This window comes from Podarcis filfolensis, assembly GCF_964270895.1.
Source record: "Podarcis filfolensis genome assembly, chromosome: 4".
Taxonomy (NCBI): domain Eukaryota; kingdom Metazoa; phylum Chordata; class Lepidosauria; order Squamata; family Lacertidae; genus Podarcis; species Podarcis filfolensis.
In genome coordinates, this window is record NC_139607.1 from 104,324,659 (window position 1) to 104,341,581 (window position 16,923).

Genomic DNA, 16,923 nt, shown 5'->3' on the forward strand with positions numbered 1-16,923 from the left:
AGATATACTAGACCGAGGCAGTTTAGAGCTTTAAAGGTCAGCACCAACACTGAATTGTGCTCGGAAACACACTGAGAGCCAATGTAGGTCTTTCAAGACCGGTGTTACATGGTTTCGGCAGCCGCTCCCAATCACCAGTCTAGCTGCCGCATTCTGGATTAGTTGTAGTTTCCGGGTCAGCTTCAAAGATAGCCCCACGTAGAGCATATTGCAGTAGTCCAAGCAGGAGATAGCCAGAGCATGCACCACTCTGGCGAGACAGTCCGTGGGCAGGTAGGGTCTCAGCCTGCGTACTAGATGGAGCTGGTAAACAGCTGCCCTGGACACAAATTGACCTGCGCCTCCATGGACAGCTGTGAGTCCAAAATGACTACCAGGCTTTGCACCTGGTCCTTCAGGGGCACAGTTACCCCATTCAGGACCAGGGAGTCCTCCACACCCGCCCGCCTCCTGTCCCCCCAAAACAGTACTTCTGTCTTGTCAGGATTCAACCTCAATCTGTTGGCCGCCATCCATCCTCCAACCGTCTTTGTGACGCCTATCTTGGATATAGGGTCCATAAGCAATGTTGCTAATGTTATTAACATCACTGGTATGTTGGGGTAGAGATGAGGGTGTTGATATGCTCTGGCAGCCCCAATGTGCTGCTTGTTTGTCAGATTTTAGCCTGTTTGTGGATTGTTTTATTGAGGTTAGGGTGAAGCAGGACCACCTGGAGGAATTTTACCCTTATGCTTTTCATATAATCAGTTAGCCATATAACCATATATCCTTATAATGATTTTTATATAATCCATGTTTGAATCATGACGGCTTCTGCAAAAGCTTATAGCAAATTGCTTAGATCGGAAAAATCCGAAATGAACTCTGCCCCAGTTTGCTTCCCTTGTTCTTCTCAATGTCTCGCTAACATAAGGGGGAAGCAATAAATCTGCTGTGCTGGCACTTTCCCCCCTGTCCAGACAGGGTCCCGAGTAGCTCAAACAGGAAGATGCTAACCGCAGAATGTCCCGGTATAGCAGATGGCCGCGTAGGAGCGTAAGGGCCGAAGTTCCTTTTTCTTCCTCCTTACCATAAATCAGGGGAAAGGTTATACTGCATGTTCAGACTGAAAAAGCAGAAGTTGGGAGGGAACTCTTTACATGATCAGGGGGCAAGGCTTGAATGCGCCCATTGGTCTTATTTTTGCTGTGGTGTGCGATTGTATCCGATTATGTCATGAACTATGATGTATGTACTCAGGTATAAAGCCTCAGGGTGCTGGAGCCCGGGGCCCAGTCTTTGGGAAAGGATTCCACTGGGTCACTTATTGCTCAGCAATAAATATCACTTTCTTTTTCTCCACTGCTGCGTCTGTCAATTCTGGGACACAATTTGAGTGGGTCACTGGTACCTTAAAAATCCTTGCAACAAGGGCAATTATTTTACTTAGTAAGGCGTGGGGAGGGGTGCTGAGAGTGAGTTGTAGATTGTTGGGTAATGGGGTGTGTCTTTTTATGTCACCTGGACTGGTGTTGGGTGGGGATCTCTGTGGAGGTGTGAGGCTGGGGGGGGGAATATTGATGGCTTGGGGGGAGAGGAAAAGGAGGAGGGGGTCACCACTCCATCGGGTTGAGGTGACTTCTGGTTGCTTCATTCTGCCTTCTGCCACATTGGCCTCCGCTCCCCGTTTGGTGTCATCGGCAAATGGGATGAGCACCCCCTCAGTTCCTTCATCCAAGTCGCTCATAAAGACGTTGAACAACAACGGGCCCAGGACAGAACCCTGCAGCACCCCTCTTGTCACTTTTCCCCAGGATGATGAGGAACCATGGAGGAGGACTTTTTGGGTTCGGTTAGTCAAGTCCACCTAACAGTTTCCTCATTCAGCCCACATTTTAGAAGCTTAATCGCAAAAATATTATGGGGTACTTTGTCAAAAGCCTTACTGAAATCAAGATGCACTATTTCCACAGCTGTTCCCTGATCAACAAAGTTTGTAACTCCATCCAAAAAAGGGGAGGAGAGATTTCTCTGGCTTTTCTTGTTTTTGAGAAAGCCATGCTTTTATCCTATATGTTTCTGTTGTGAAATCTTCAGATGAAAGACACATAAATATTAAAAATGATAATAAATAAGGATATTGGCAAGCTGGAACATGTGCAAAGGAAGGCGATTAATGTATTTATTTAATTTATATACCACCCGAAACAGTGGTGCCAACTTGAATAAAATATTGGTGGGGGGCCAGGTAAGGCCCTACTTGCACAATCAATCACATGATGCATGCAGGCCATTGGAATGGCAATGCCTATCAACTGGGGGGGACCCTCAAATATACTATTGGGGGGCAAAAACTCCTTGGTCTCTAAGTGCTGACTCCTGTTCCCACATGTCTCAGGACAGTTACAACATAAAAACAACATAAAAACACAAAATACACATCAGTAACTCAACTCCCCACCACATCTTAAAAGGGCCTTAGATGTCAATCAGCCAAAGGCCTGGTTAAAAAGGTGCGGATTTGCATGGCTCCTAAAGCTACAGAATGAAAGATTTTTCCGACCTTTGTATGAATTCTTTGATGGGAAGTGAGAAAGGAGTTGCGACTGAATATCTTTCCACATTCCACACACTGATATGGTTGTTCCCCTGTATGAATTCTCTGATGGGAAGTGAGAGAGGATCTATTCCTGAAGCTCTTTCCACATTCCACACACTGATATGGTTTCTCCCCTGTATGAATTCTCTGATGGGAAGTGAGAGAGGATCTATCAGTGAAGCTCTTTCCGCATTCCACACACTGATAGGGTTTCTCCCCTATATGAAATCTCTGATGGGAAGTGAGAGAGGATCTATTCCTGAAGCTCTTTCCACATTCCATGCACTGATATGGTTTCTCCCCTGTATGAATTCTCTGATGGGAAGTGAGAGAGGATCTATCAGTGAAGCTCTTTCCGCATTCCACACACTGATAGGGTTTCTCCCCTATATGAAATCTCTGATGGGAAGTGAGAGAGGATCTATTCCTGAAGCTCTTTCCACATTCCATGCACTGATATGGTTTCTCCCCTGTATGAATTCTCTGATGGAAAGTGAGAGAGGATCTAGCAGTGAAGCTCTTTCCACATTCCATGCACTGATAGGCTTTCTCCCCTGCATGAATTTTCTGATGGGAAGTGAGAGAGGATCTAGCAGTGAAGCTCTTTCCACATTCCATGCACTGATAGGGTTTCTCCCCTGTATGAATTCTTCGATGGGAAGTGAGATCCCTCTTATGACTGAAGCTCTTTCCACATTCCACACAATGATAGGGTTTCTCCCCTGTATGAATTATCTGATGGTTACTGAGACTGGAGCTCTGACTGAAGCTCTTTCCACATTCCCCACACTGATAGGGTTTCTCCCCTGTATGAATTCTCTGATGGTTAGTGAGATGGGCGCTCTGACTGAAGCTCTTTCCACATTCCACACACTGATAGGGTTTCTCCCCTGTATGAATTCTTTGATGGGAAGTGAGAGATGAGCTATTAGTGAAGCTCTTTCCACATTCCCCACACTGATAGGGTTTCTCCCCTGTATGAATTCTTTGATGGGAAGTGAGATCATGGCTGTGACTGAAGCTCTTTCCACATTCCACACACTGATAGGGTTTCTCCCCTGTATGAATTCTCTGATGGTTACTGAGATGGTGGCTCTGACTGAAGTTCTTTCCACATTCCACACACTGATAGGGTTTCTCCCCTGTATGAATTCTCTGATGGTTAATGAGATTGGAGCTCTTAATGAAGCTCTTTCCACATTCCACACACTGATAGGGTTTCTTTCCTATGAGAATTCTTTGTTGGGAAGTGGAATGGGAGCTCTGACTGCAGCTCTCTCCATACTCCAAATTTTTGCATGGCTTCTCCTCTCTGGGGATTTTGTCTTGTTCACCTTTGTTCTCGATTTCCAATTCATCACAATCTGCAATGGAGACAAAAAGGGATTAGAGCCTCAGGAACAAATGAAGAAGAACTCAAGGAAGTTGGGTGTGTGTTCATTACCTTTGTGGTTTGTCATTAACCAACATATTTATTATTAGATTCTGATGGGTTGTTAAATGTTGCTTTCTTTGATATACTGTAGTGGTAAAATTGTGAAAGCCTTTTAGAAAAAAGTGCATTTCAGATGTTTGATGGCTCATAACACCACTTCTTTTAGAGTACAGTGGATGCTCGGGTTGCAAACATGATCCTTGTGGGAGACATGTTCGCAACCCGCAACGTTCGCAACCTGCAGCGTTGCATCTGCGCATGCGTGGGTCGTAATTTGGTGGTTCTGCGCATATGCGAGCACTGAAACCTGGAAGTAACCCATTCTGGTACTTCCAGATTCAGCTCAGTGCGCAACCCCAAAACCTTAAGCGACTGCAACCCGAGGTATGACTGCAATACCATAATATTATATAGCAATGGAAAGATAATTTAATCAAGAATGTAGTGCAACAAATTTGTTCAATTATCTGTATTCTATCAAAGGTTATAGACATATAACCAGAAAAGGGAAGCACAACTTGCTTAGGTTGACTTTTGTCAGGGTATTATGTGATTGCTATCAATTTGGTTGGTTTCTTGGTTCTTTCATTTGGTGAGTTTGTAAAACTTAATAAAATAAAAAAATGGTACAAAGAGTTGACTAGTTACCCAGAAAGAGATGTAAAATCGTACTATTAAGTGAACAAGGCTACAGGTATGAAGAAATTAGAAGAAAGATTGGGGAAAACTTAACCAAAGCTGGTCTATATTTTTGAAGAGGTATAAGAGACTCAGTCACTCCAAAATCAGACTACTAAAGGAAGTTAAAGGTGCACAAGAGCAAGTGATGATCGAAGACTGGAGAGACTGTGCCTGCATGACAGAAGAAAATCATTACATTCTTCATTAAAGTATTTTTCCATTGATATATAGTTTTATGCTATTACTCCCAAAAAAGTGGTGTTGTGAGGTATCAAAGCTCTGAAATACACTTTCTCCAAAAGGTTTCCACAATTTTGGCCACTAGTGTAAGTTGTTCATTTTAAAGTTAATGTACTTTTTATATGGGGACAGATTGTTATGATTAATGTTTCTGGTTTTTATAAGTGTTGAAAGCCCCCCAGAGCAGCTGGGGCAACCCAGCCAGGTGGGCAGAGTAAAAATAAAAATTACTATTACTACTATTATTATTATTATTATTATTATTATTATTATTATCACTGCTGCTACTACCTGAGATTCAATAAGCCTGGCTCTTCTCTGGGATGGATTTTGTTTGGCCCAGTCATGGCATCCCCTCCATCTCCAATGTCAGTCGTCTCTCTGGTCAACCCAAGACTGACAGCAGCAAAAACAAAAACAGAAAACTTGACAGAAGCAACTTATCTTTCCGCACAACTCTGAAGCTAAATAAAAAACATTCCTTCCAGTAGCACCTTAGAGACCAACTGAGTTTGTTATTAGTATGAGCTTTCGTGTGCACGCACACTTCTTCAGATACCAACACTGAAGCTGACATTTAAGATGCCTGGGCAGTTCAGACAAGCCCAACCATGGTATAAAAAGGCAGAACTGGAGGAAGATGGTTCACAGAAAAAACTGGAATTTGCTGTTCAAGGTTTCTTGTGGGGGTGTTAGGTTCCCAGGTGTTGTATTGGGTGCTGTTGAGCTCTGTGGAAATGTATGAGGTTTGTTACATAGAGGTATTTTTTGAATTTCCAGGCAGATAGGAGGATCCCACAGGACGCCTTACCAAGAGAGGCCACGATCCCATGATTCTCCTCCATGACGTCCTTATGCAGAGCTCTCTGGTCAGGATCCAGCAACGCCCACTCCTCGTCCGTGAAACAAACAGCGACATCTTCAAAGCACACTGGACCCTAAAAGAAAAAGGAAATGTCCTCTTCTGAGACAGCAGAAATATGATCTGCTACACAATGCTCTGTTCTTTCCTTCCTCTTAATTGCTGTGTTGTTTCGCTAGGATTGCTTTCAATAGGATTGACACTTTGACACGCATTCTGGAAACGTATGTCTAGATACTTGGTTCTGGCCTTCAACTGCCCAGATTCTGCCAACTTCAGACAGGGTTGATTGTCTTCCCAAACAGTGATGGGCAGGCAACAATCCCCATAGATCTCTTGCACCAGGCATCTATAGAACTCCAGTTCCCTGCACAATTCTGACAATGCAATGAACTCAGCCTCAGTAGAGGACAGCGCAATGAGACTTTGCTTCCGGGACTTCCACCCAACTAGAGATTCCCCAAGATTTATTACTATCCCAGATACAGACTTCCTGTCATCCAGATTCGCCCCGTCGCTATCTGCCCAGCAAGTAAGCACTGTCTCACCTGCAGCTGACAGCTTGAGACTGAAGTCCTTGGTATCCTGCAGGTAACGCAGCACCCGCTTGATACCATGCCAGGCATTTACACTGGGCTTTGATGCTTCCCTACTGAGCAGATTGGTAGCAAAAGCAATGTCCGGCCTGCTCCATTGGGACAGATCCAACAGACTACCCAGAGCAGACTGGAAGAGCTCAGCGTTCTCGCACTCAACGCGTTCTGCTAGCCGACTGTCTTCCACATAGCTTGTCTCCATGGGTGCCCTAACCCCTGCACAATCAGACATTCTGAACTTCTCAAGCAACTGCTCAATCTTGCCTTTCTGACTGAGCAAGAAGCTTCCATCTTCAGTCCTGTCTATCTGAACACCTAAGTAGATCCTTACTGCACCCAGGTTCTTGAGCTGAAACCGTTTTCCAAGCTCTTTGGCAAACTTCTGCACCTGTTTGTTTGCCCGAGATGTGAATGATGTCATCAACAAAGATCAACACCATTTCCTGTGACTCCTGACCCTTTAAGGTACAGGCAGCTGTCAGCAAAACTCTTCCTGATATCTAGCTTCTCTAAGGCTTCAATCAGGTACAAGTTTCAATTTCTGGCCGATTGCTTTAAGCCATAAATGGACTTGTGAAACTTCCATACAGTATTCGGCTCATTGCCCTCAAACGCTGGAGGAGGAAGCATGTACAGATCCTCCTGGAGGTCTGAGTTCAAATAGGCCACATCCACATCAAAGTGATTCACCTGAAAAACTCTTTGTGCAGCAATCGCTAAGAGCATGTGCAGAGTTTCACTTCTGGAAGTGGGAGCATATACCTCAGTATAATGCAGCCCCTTTTGCTGCGTGAACCCTCTGGCTACTGGCCTAGCCTGTTGCTGTAGGTTTAAGACGGTAAACCCAGCGGCTGCTCACGGCCTGTTTGCCCACTGGCAACGTTGTGAGGGAGAACACACCTAGAGACTCCATTGAGCTCATCTCCTTCTGCATTGCCTCATGCCATTTCCTGGCTTCTTCCTGAGGCAGTTTCTGAACATCCTCAAAACTCTCGGCTTCATACTGTGCCATGCCAACCCACACACTTGTGACTGCAAACCTGTCAGGAGGTTTACCTTTCGTTGTGCGAGCTGAACATCTCAACCCAGTTTCAGGTACCCCCTCAGACTCACTAGGACCAGCTAGAACGTCCTTGGCCTCCGAGAGCTCCCCCTCTGACTTACTGCACCATTTAGGCTTCTCAGCTGAACCTGTGGGTGAGGAAGGAGCACTTCTATGCTCAAGCTTCACAGCTTTAGGAGAAGTTCTTCCCTCTACCTGCTCTGGGTCAGGACTCTGTGCCTCAGCAGCAGGTTCAACCTCTACCTCTTCCTCAGCAGCAGAGTCTTGCAGACTCTCTGAAAGAACATCAGGGTTCCCATGTATGCGTGTCCATCCATTCTACTCACAGAACTCAGCACTGCTGCTGAGCAGAATCCTGGACTGATTGCCTGTTGGATAGGCAAATCTCCACCCCTTGGTCCCTGGCTCATACCAACAGAAAATCATCTTTTGGGACCCAGGGCCACCCTTTCTGAGCTTGGCCTTTGGCACAAGGACCCAGGCCTCGCAGCCTGAGTACAGCTGGGTTAAACTGGTTCTGTTATGTCTTCTGTCAAGGTCATGCTGACTATAAGAAGAGGCCAGAAGGAGCCTGGGTTTCTCTTTCTCTCTCTCTCTTCCTTCTGGTGTTCTGTACATAGTATGCTGAGTGTTGAGGTTTAAACTTATTATAAGTTGTGGGAAATTTCAGTTAAGTCTGCTGCAACTGGATTTCTTATGGACAGGGCCAATCCTGAATGTTTTGGATTTGGGACCATTATGCTCATTTGTCTTCAGTAGCAGTAAAGCTCTGCTGGGTGAAATACAATTGCCTCTTGTCTATTTTGGGGGATCCTGCAACGTCTTTACGTTTTCACTCTGGTAACTATACATTGGAGTTCTGCCTGGATCAATATTGAGTAGAATTCCATGACAGGGTCTTCCTCCATGAAATCAGCTGCCAAAAGAGAAGGCCCCCAGCTCCCACAGCTTTCCAAGTCCCCCCCTCTCTGGGGTTTCTGGCAAGCGATGCCAGAAAGTGTGCAGCCTGCCTTTGCTCCTCCATTGTCAGACGTCTCCTGGCTCTGAGAGACAAGCAGGGAGCGGGGCTTCTGGCAGAAGGAGAGGGAGCCCCCGGTGGCTCCTCCTTCTACTGACTCACCTCTGCCTCTCAACCTTCCTCTCCCACTTGCCTCCTTCCTCTTCTGCCTCTGATTCTGCACTGCATTCTGCCACAGAGTCTCCCAGCTCACTAAGCCGTGTTACCATATCAGTTTCTGACATCTCCTCTTCCCAGGCTTCTCCCTCTTCTCCATCTGACCGCTCATCCTTCCTCCACCTCCACTCCTTCGGCTCTGAGCCGTCTTCCCTTCCTGGTTCCCCGGCTGCTTCCTCCCACCATTCCTCTGTGCCCAACCAGTCCATGACATTGCTCCATCCCTCAGCCTCTGTCCCCACAAGGCAGCTTCCCCTGACCTGATCTGGTTCCACAGCCGCTGCTTCCCTTCTGCCCCCATGAAAAGATGGATCAGGAGGTCTTGCCGCCATCATTCTGTCTCCTGAAAGAGAAAACAGGTAAGCAGGATGCCAGGCGTGCCCATGTCTCTCACAGGTGAAACAGGGCATCTCTATCTACAGATGGCCCTTTCAGAAAGCCTTACCTGCTGAGTGCATTTGGACATTTGTGCCCATTTCATATGTTAGTTGTGCAAAAATACATCTCCCCTCCGCTGGACCCTTCCTCCCAACTCCCCCCCCCCAAAAAAAAACTTGATGAAAAGAACCCAGAGATTATATGGGAAACCAACAGAATGAGACCAAATGGAGAAAAACCGCCTTCCTCCTTACCCAGTGGCCTCTCTCTGGTGTCCAGCGGAGGCCTCTCTGCCTCACAGGAATCCAGGTCCATTTCTGCAAAACGATCCTTTTCCTGAAAAAGAAACAAGGATTCAAAACAGAAAATGAATGGCAAGAAATAGCAGAAAGATAATGGAAAAGTAAGAAACTTTAATGGTGTGAGATCTCATTCCATGGATGCCTTCCCAGAAAAAGGATGGGCCATCAGCAGAGCATTATGGGATGTTCTCCATCCTCTTTGGAGCCCCTAATAATAATAATAATTTTTAATTTGTTCTCCACCATCCCTGGCCGGAGCCAATCTTTTGGCGGCTAACATAATGTTATGTCCAACATCTTGTGCCCATTTAATCATAGCAGATTTCACCGTTTCATCCTGAGTATTCCATTTCAACAGCAAGTTATACATCTTTGACATAATCTTAGTTTTGGGTTCTAACAGTTCTGTTTCTAATTTTGATTTTTCCACCTGGAAGCCAATTTTCTTGTTAAAATTAAAAGCCTCCATTATCTGAAAATAATGTAACCAGTCTCGCACTTTATTTTTTAATTTCTCAAATCTCTGAAGTTTCCATCTATCTCCTTCTTGTTCCAAAATCTCCCAATATTTCGGCCATTTGGCCTCCATATTGAGCTTTTTCTGAGCTTTCGCTTCCATTGGCGACAACCACCTTGGGGTTTTATTTTCCAGTAAATCTTTGTATCTTATCCAAACATTGAACAATGCTCTCCTGACGATATGGTTTTTAAATGCTTTACGTGCTTTAACCTTGTCATACCACAAATATGCATGCCACCCAAAGACATTGTTAAAACCTTCTAAATCCAAGGTGTCTGTGTTCTCAAGAAGTAGCCAATCTTTCAGCCAGCAAAAAGCTGCTGCTTCATAATAAAGTTTGAGGTCTGGCAGGGCAAATCCACCCCTTTCTTTTGCATCAGTTAATATCTTAAATTTTATTCTTGGTTTCTTGCCCTGCCAGACAAATTTAGAAATGTCTCTCTGCCACTTCTTGAAACAATCCACCTTGTCCACAATTTGCAATGTTTGAAACAAAAATAACATTCTAGGCAATACATTCATCTTTATAACTGCAATTCAACCCAACAAGGAAAGCTTCAAATTTGACCAAATTTCTAAATCTTTTTTCACTTCCATCCAACATTTTTCATAATTATCTTTAAATAAATTCCCATTTTTAGCTGTCATATTAATCCCCAGGTATTTCACTTTATTCACAACTGTTAAACCTGTTTCATTCTGATACTTCTCTCTTTCAATCGGTGTTAGGTTTTTCTCTAAAACCTTAGTTTTTTACTTATTCAATTTAAATCCTGCCACTTGGCCAAATTCTTGAATTAGTTCCAAAACTCTTTTCGTACTAGATTCAGGCTCCTGTAAGGTCAAAACTAGGTCATCTGCAAATGCTCTCAGCTTACACTGTTTAGCTCTGACCTGTATACCTTTAACCAACCGGTCCCTTCTAATCATGTTCAGCAGGACCTCCAGGACCGAAATAAAAAGCAATGGGGAAATTGGGCATCCCTGTCGTGTCCCTTTCTCTATCTTAAATTGTTCCGTAACCACATTATTTACAATTAGTTTAGCCTTTTGTTCAGAATATATTGCACCTATACCATTCTCAAAACCTTGGCCTACCCCCATACCCTGTAAATTGTTTTTCATAAAACTCCAAGAAATATTGTCAAAGGCTTTCTCCGCATCCACAAATATCAGAACTGCTTTGGTGTTTATATTCACTTCTAATTTTTCCAAAATATCAATAACGTTCCTCAAGTTGTCTGACAAGTGTCTTCCTGGGAGAAAGCCCGCTTGGTCCTTGTGAATCTCTTTCATCAAAACTTTTTTCAATCTCTTGGCCAAAATATCAGCAAAAATTTTGTAATCCACATTTAATAAAGATATCGGACGGTAGTTCTTAAGCTGAGTCTTTTCAGTTTCTGTTTTCGGTATTAGTGTAATATAAGCCTCTTTCCACGATTCTGGTGCCCTTTTTCCTTCCAAAATCTCATTACAGACTTCCTTCAATGGTTGCAATAGCCACTCTTTCAAAGATCTATAGTATCTGGAGGTCAGCCCATCCGGCCCTGGAGACTTGCCTAGTTGCATATTTTGAATGGCGCCTTCTATCTCCTGGTCTGATATTTTACAGTTCAACATTATTTTACTTTCTTGCGAAATTTTTTGTAATCCATTTGTTTTCAAAAAACAGTCAATGTCCATTTCATTCTGTGGCCCTTGTGCATATAGTTGTTTGAAGTACTTCTGGAAGCAATTTCTAATCTCATTTGGATTATGTATATCTTTTCCTTCTACTTCCAAATTTATGATGGTGTTTAGTTTTTGTCTTTTTTTCAGTTGCCAGGCCAAAAGTTTCCCACATTTGTTCGCTGATTCAAATGTCTTCTGTTTCATTTGTTTAATTTTCCATTCTATTTCCTGGTTCATTAATTCCATATATTGTACTTGGCAAAGTTTTATTTCTCTCAAAATCTCCTGCGACTTTGGCTTTACTCTCAATTTTTTTCTCCCCTTCTTTTATTTTTTTCCAGAATTTTATCTTTTTTCTCATTTCGACTTCTCTTCTTTATTGCATTCTGTTGTATCAAAAACCCTCTCATCACAGCTTTACTTGCGTCCCAGATTACTCTTTTTTCAACATCTGTTGACATATTTATTTATTTTTTTTATAAATTTTTATTGATTTTCCAACATGAATTAAAACACATTACAACTAACAATACATAGACAAACAAACATATAAACACGTATAATTTCATAACCTCTTTTTCTTAAACCTTATTTCAACGACTTCCCCATACCTCCCTTTTCTGCATCCCTGTTTTAGACTTTTTCAACAACCCCTAATTTCAATTACTTATGATTCACTTTCTTTAATCCTTTTTCTCTTACCCAATCATTTATCGCTGCAATTCTGTTTTACATTACCCATGACATTTTAGCACTCATTGATTTTACAACAGTTCTTAAGATAAACTTTAAATTTTTTCCAATCTTCTTCCACCGTCTCTTTTCCTTGGTCGCGGATTCTGCCAGTCATCTCAGCCAGTCCCATATAGTCTGTCACCTTCGTCTGCCACTCTTCCAGCGTGGGTAGTTCTTGCGTCTTCCAATACTTTGCTAAGAGAACTCTTGCTGCTGTTGTAGCATACATAAAGAACGTCCTATCTTTCCTTGACACCAATTGGCCTACCATGCCCAGGAGAAAGGCCTCTGGTTTCTTATGAAAGGTACACTTAAGGACCTTCTTAACTTCATTATAGATCATTTCCCAGAAGACCTTAATCCTTGGGCACGTCCACCAAAGGTGGTAGAAAGTACCTTCAGTTTCATTACATTTCCAGCATTTATTATTGGGCAAATGATAGATTTTTGCAAGATTGACTGGGGTCATGTACCACCTATAAATCATTTTCATAATATTCTCTCTTAAGGCATTACATGCCGTAAACTTTATACCGGTAGTCCATAACTGTTCCCAGTCAGCAAACATGATGTCATGACCAATGTCTTGTGCCCATTTAATCATAGCTGATTTAACTGTCTCATCCTGTGTATTCCATTTCAACAGCAAGTTGTACATTCTTGACAAATTCTTAGTATTGGGTTCTAACAATTCTGTTTCTAGTTTTGATCTCTCCACCTGAAAACCAATTTTCCTGTCCTGTTTGAATACTTCATTTATCTGGTAATAATGAAGCCAGTCTCTTACTTTAGACTTCAATTTCTCATAACTCTGTAGTTTCACTTTTCCCTCCTCTTGTTCTATAATTTCCCAGTATTTTGGCCATTTAGATTCCATATTAAGTTTTTTCACTTCCTTAGCTTCCATTGGTGACAGCCACCTAGGGGTTTTGTTTTCCAACAGATCTTTATACCGAATCCAAACATTATATAGTGCTTTCCTAACAATATGGTTTTTGAAACCTTTGAGAATTTTAACCTTGTTATACCATATATATGCATGCCAACCAAACCTGTTATTAAACCCTTCCAGATCCAAAATGTCTGTGTTCTCAAGAAGTAGCCAGTTTTTCAGCCAGCAAAAAGCCGCTGATTCATAATACAATTTTAAGTCCGGCAGGGCAAACCCCCCTCTTTCTTTTGCATCAGTTAATATCTTAAATTTTATTCTGGGCTTTTTGCCCTGCCAGACAAATCTAGATATATCTTTCTGCCACCTCTTGAAACAGTCCATTTTATCCACAATCTGCAATGTTTGAAACAAAAACAACATTCTCGGCAAAACATTCATCTTAATAACAGCAATTCGGCCTAACAAGGAGAGTCTCAAATTTGACCATATTTCTAAGTCTTTCTTAACTTCTGTCCAACATTTCTCATAATTGTCTTTAAATAAGTTCACATTCTTAGATGTCAAATTAATCCCCAGGTATTTCACTTTCTTTGCTACCATTAATCCGGTTTCACTATGAAACCTCTCTCTTTCAGCAACTGTTAGATTTTTCTCCAGTACTTTCGTTTTCTGTTTATTCAGCTTAAAACCTGCTACTTGACCAGATACTTGTATTAGCTCTAAAACTCTTTTCGTACTAGTGTCTGGCTCTTGTAAAGTTAATACTAGGTCATCTGCAAACGCTCTCAGTTTATATTGTTTAGCTCCGACCTGAATCCCTTTGACCAGCTGGTCCCCTCTGATCATGTTTAATAAAACCTCCCAGACAGATATAAAAAGTAATGGGGATATTGGGCACCCCTGTCGTGTCCCTTTTTCAATAGCAAATTCTTCAGTAACCACATTATTTACAATTAATTTTGCTTTTTGTTCAGAATAAATTGCACCTATACCATTCTCAAAACCTTGGCCTACCCCCATCCCTTCAAGATTCTTCTTCATAAAGCTCCAAGAGATATTGTCAAAGGCTTTCTCCGCGTCCACAAATATTAATACTGCCTTAGTATTAATATTGGCTTCTAATAATTCCATAATATCTATTATGTTTCTCACATTGTCAGATAAATGTCTTCCTGGAAGAAAGCCAGCCTGGTCTTTGTGAATCTCTTCCACCAAAACTCTCTTCAGTCTTTTTGCCAAAATGTCTGCAAAAATTTTGTAATCCACATTAAGTAATGATATAGGGCGGTAGTTCTTAATCTGGTTCTTCTCAGTCTCAGATTTTGGTATAAGTGTAATATACGCTTCTTTCCACGATTCGGGTGCCTTCTCCCCCTCTAGAATTTCATTGCAGACTTCCTTCAACGGTTGTACCAACCATTCTTTCAGAGCTTTGTAGTATCTGGAAGTCAATCCATCTGGTCCTGGAGATTTTCCCAATTGCATATTTTGAATGGCTCCCTCTATTTCTTGCTCAGTTATCTTCTGGGTCAAAATCACTTTGCTTTGTTCAGAAATTTTTTGTAATCCATGTTTTTAAAGAAATTCTTCTATCTCTTTTTCATTCACCGGCCCTTGTGCATAAAGTCTCCTGAAATAACTCTGAAAACAGTTTCTAATCTCATTTGGTCTACAAATATTCCTTCCTTCAACTTCTAAGCTTGTAACCATATTCAGTTTTTGTCTCTTCTTCAATTGCCATGCCAGAAGTTTCCCACATTTGTCTGCCGATTCAAATGTCTTTTGTCTCATTTGTTTTATTTTCCATTCTATCTCCTGATTCATCAGTTCCATGTACTGCCTCTGATAAAGCTTAATTTCTCTCAAAATTTCATGGGACTTTGGCTTTGATCTCAGTTTTTTTTTCTCCTTCTTTTATCCTTTCCAGAGTCTTATCCTTCTTCTCATTCTGTCTCTTCCTTTTTATAGCATTCTGCTGTATTAAAAATCCTCGCATGACGGCACTACTTGCGTCCCAAATTACTCTTTTCTCCACCTCAGATTTATCCCAAAATAATCTTTCACCGTTTTCTGGGCCTTTTTGTACACCTCTTCATCTCTAAATAGGGTGTCATTCATCCTCCATCTGAAGGAACCAGCTGTTGTTAAGTTCATCTCCATCTTTACGGCATTATGGTCGGAACAAGTCTTTGGGCAGATTTCCACTTTCTTTATCTTTGGTGCCATCCCACTAGTTACCCAAATTTGGTCAATTCTAGTCCAGGTCATTTTTGCTTCAGAGAAGAAAGTTCCCTCCCTCTCAAGAGGGTTCCTTGTTCTCCAAATGTCAATCAAGTCCATATTATCTGTCATTTCAAAAAAAGTCTTTGGTAGTCTCCCATCCTTGGAAACCACCTGTCTTTGTGCTTTATCCATATTTGTAGAGACCACTCCATTCATATCTCCCATCATGATTACATTGTAATCCAGATAGTCCATTAATGTCTCATGCAATTTCTTGAAGAATTCTGACTTCCCTTCATTTGGAGCATATATCCCTATTATCAATAGTTTTTCTCCTTGGACTTGTATTTCAATTGCCAAATATCTTCCTTGTTCATCTTTAAAAATTAACTTAGGGGCCAACTTTTCCTTTGCGTAGATCACCACTCCTCTTTTCTTCACTTTATCTGATGAAATAAATTCCTGTCCTAATCTTTTATTAATAAGTAGTTTTCTATGTACTCTGGTCACGTGGGTTTCTTGCAAACAAATCAAGTCCACTTCCGGTTGAGCCCGACACCAGCGCGAACGGGGATTTTTTCCGCTGGGAGAATCCCGGGTTTTCCAAAGGAAAAAGGGGTGCTACAGGGCACAGTGATATGATAGCCATGTTGAAATATATAAAAGGATGTCACATAGAGGAGGGAGAAAGGTTGTTTTCTGCTGCTCCAGAGAAGCGGACACGGAGCAATGGATCCAAACTACAAGAAAGAAGATTCCACCTAAACATTAGGAAGAACTTCCTGACAGTAAGAGCTGTTTGACAGTGGAATTTGCTGCCAAGGAGTGTGGTGGAGTCTCCTTCTTTGGAGGTCTTTAAGCAGAGGCTTGACAACCATATGTCAGGAGTGCTCTGATGGTGTTTCCTGCTTGGCAGGGGGTTGGACTCGATGGCCCTTGTGGTCTCTTCCAACTCTATGATTCTATGAAAATACTCTCTGGAGGAGGTTCAGGAGTTCTGGTTCCCGCTGATGCCGAAACGCTAATCGCCGGCCGTCAGGTAACTCCTATTCGGGGTGAAGAGAACGGCGGGCAGGGAAGCGGGCTGAAGGGAAGCCATTGCTGCCTTCAGAAAACGAAGCCCCGAGTTCACAGGGGAAGTGCTCAATTCTCAAATTATAAGAAATTCGGACCCAATTATAACAAAAAAGGACTGATTTGGTCTAAGGAAGGATTCGGAACCAAAAGTTAAAACAATGGAGGTCGGCTTTCTCTGAAATCAGCTCAGACGCAGGACTGCAAGCAGAGCTGGAAACGGAAAGTGAGTTGCCGCTAGCGGCTTTGATCTCTTTGCCCCCTTTGAAACTTTTTAAAGTAACTGTTTCAGCAGTAGTGAAAAATAACAAAGTTAAAAAGGGGGAAGGAGGTGGAACTTTTAAGCCCTCGAAGAAATAAAGTACGGAGTCAGGAGGTGTTTGTGATAATTAGGATCTGTTTTTTTTTTTTAATATCTGCGCAAGAGAGCTCAAGACTCCATTGTTACTATTTATAGAACAATGTCTCTTGTCGGGAATGCAGAGAAAGACGGAAA

At 42.4% G+C, this 16,923-nt stretch overlaps 2 protein-coding genes across 3 annotated transcripts in view; one reads left to right on the forward strand and one right to left on the reverse strand.

The window, feature by feature from the left end:
• Positions 1-767: 767 nt before the first annotated feature.
• Positions 768-16,923, reverse strand: part of LOC310760731 (uncharacterized protein) — a 60,037-nt gene continuing 43,881 nt past the window's right edge. Inside the window, exons 4-8 of one of the 2 annotated variants that reach the window (XM_083609812.1) lie at positions 9,265-9,346; positions 8,893-8,975; positions 5,749-5,875; positions 1,239-3,945; positions 768-1,064 (exon numbers count right to left, since the gene is read on the reverse strand). In XM_083609812.1, coding sequence (XP_083465938.1) covers positions 2,468-3,945; positions 5,749-5,875; positions 8,893-8,975; positions 9,265-9,346 — 1,770 coding nt within the window. In that variant the 3' untranslated portion in view covers positions 768-1,064; positions 1,239-2,467. The remainder of the gene's footprint in view (positions 1,065-1,238; positions 3,946-5,748; positions 5,876-8,892; positions 8,976-9,264; positions 9,347-16,923) is intronic. The other variant, XM_083609813.1, reaches the window with a different exon arrangement.
• TIMM10B (translocase of inner mitochondrial membrane 10B) overlaps positions 5,576-16,923 on the forward strand; it is a 270,934-nt gene continuing 259,586 nt past the window's right edge. Inside the window, exon 1 of the mRNA XM_083610242.1 lies at positions 5,576-5,580. Coding sequence (XP_083466368.1) covers positions 5,578-5,580 — 3 coding nt within the window. The 5' untranslated portion in view covers positions 5,576-5,577. The remainder of the gene's footprint in view (positions 5,581-16,923) is intronic.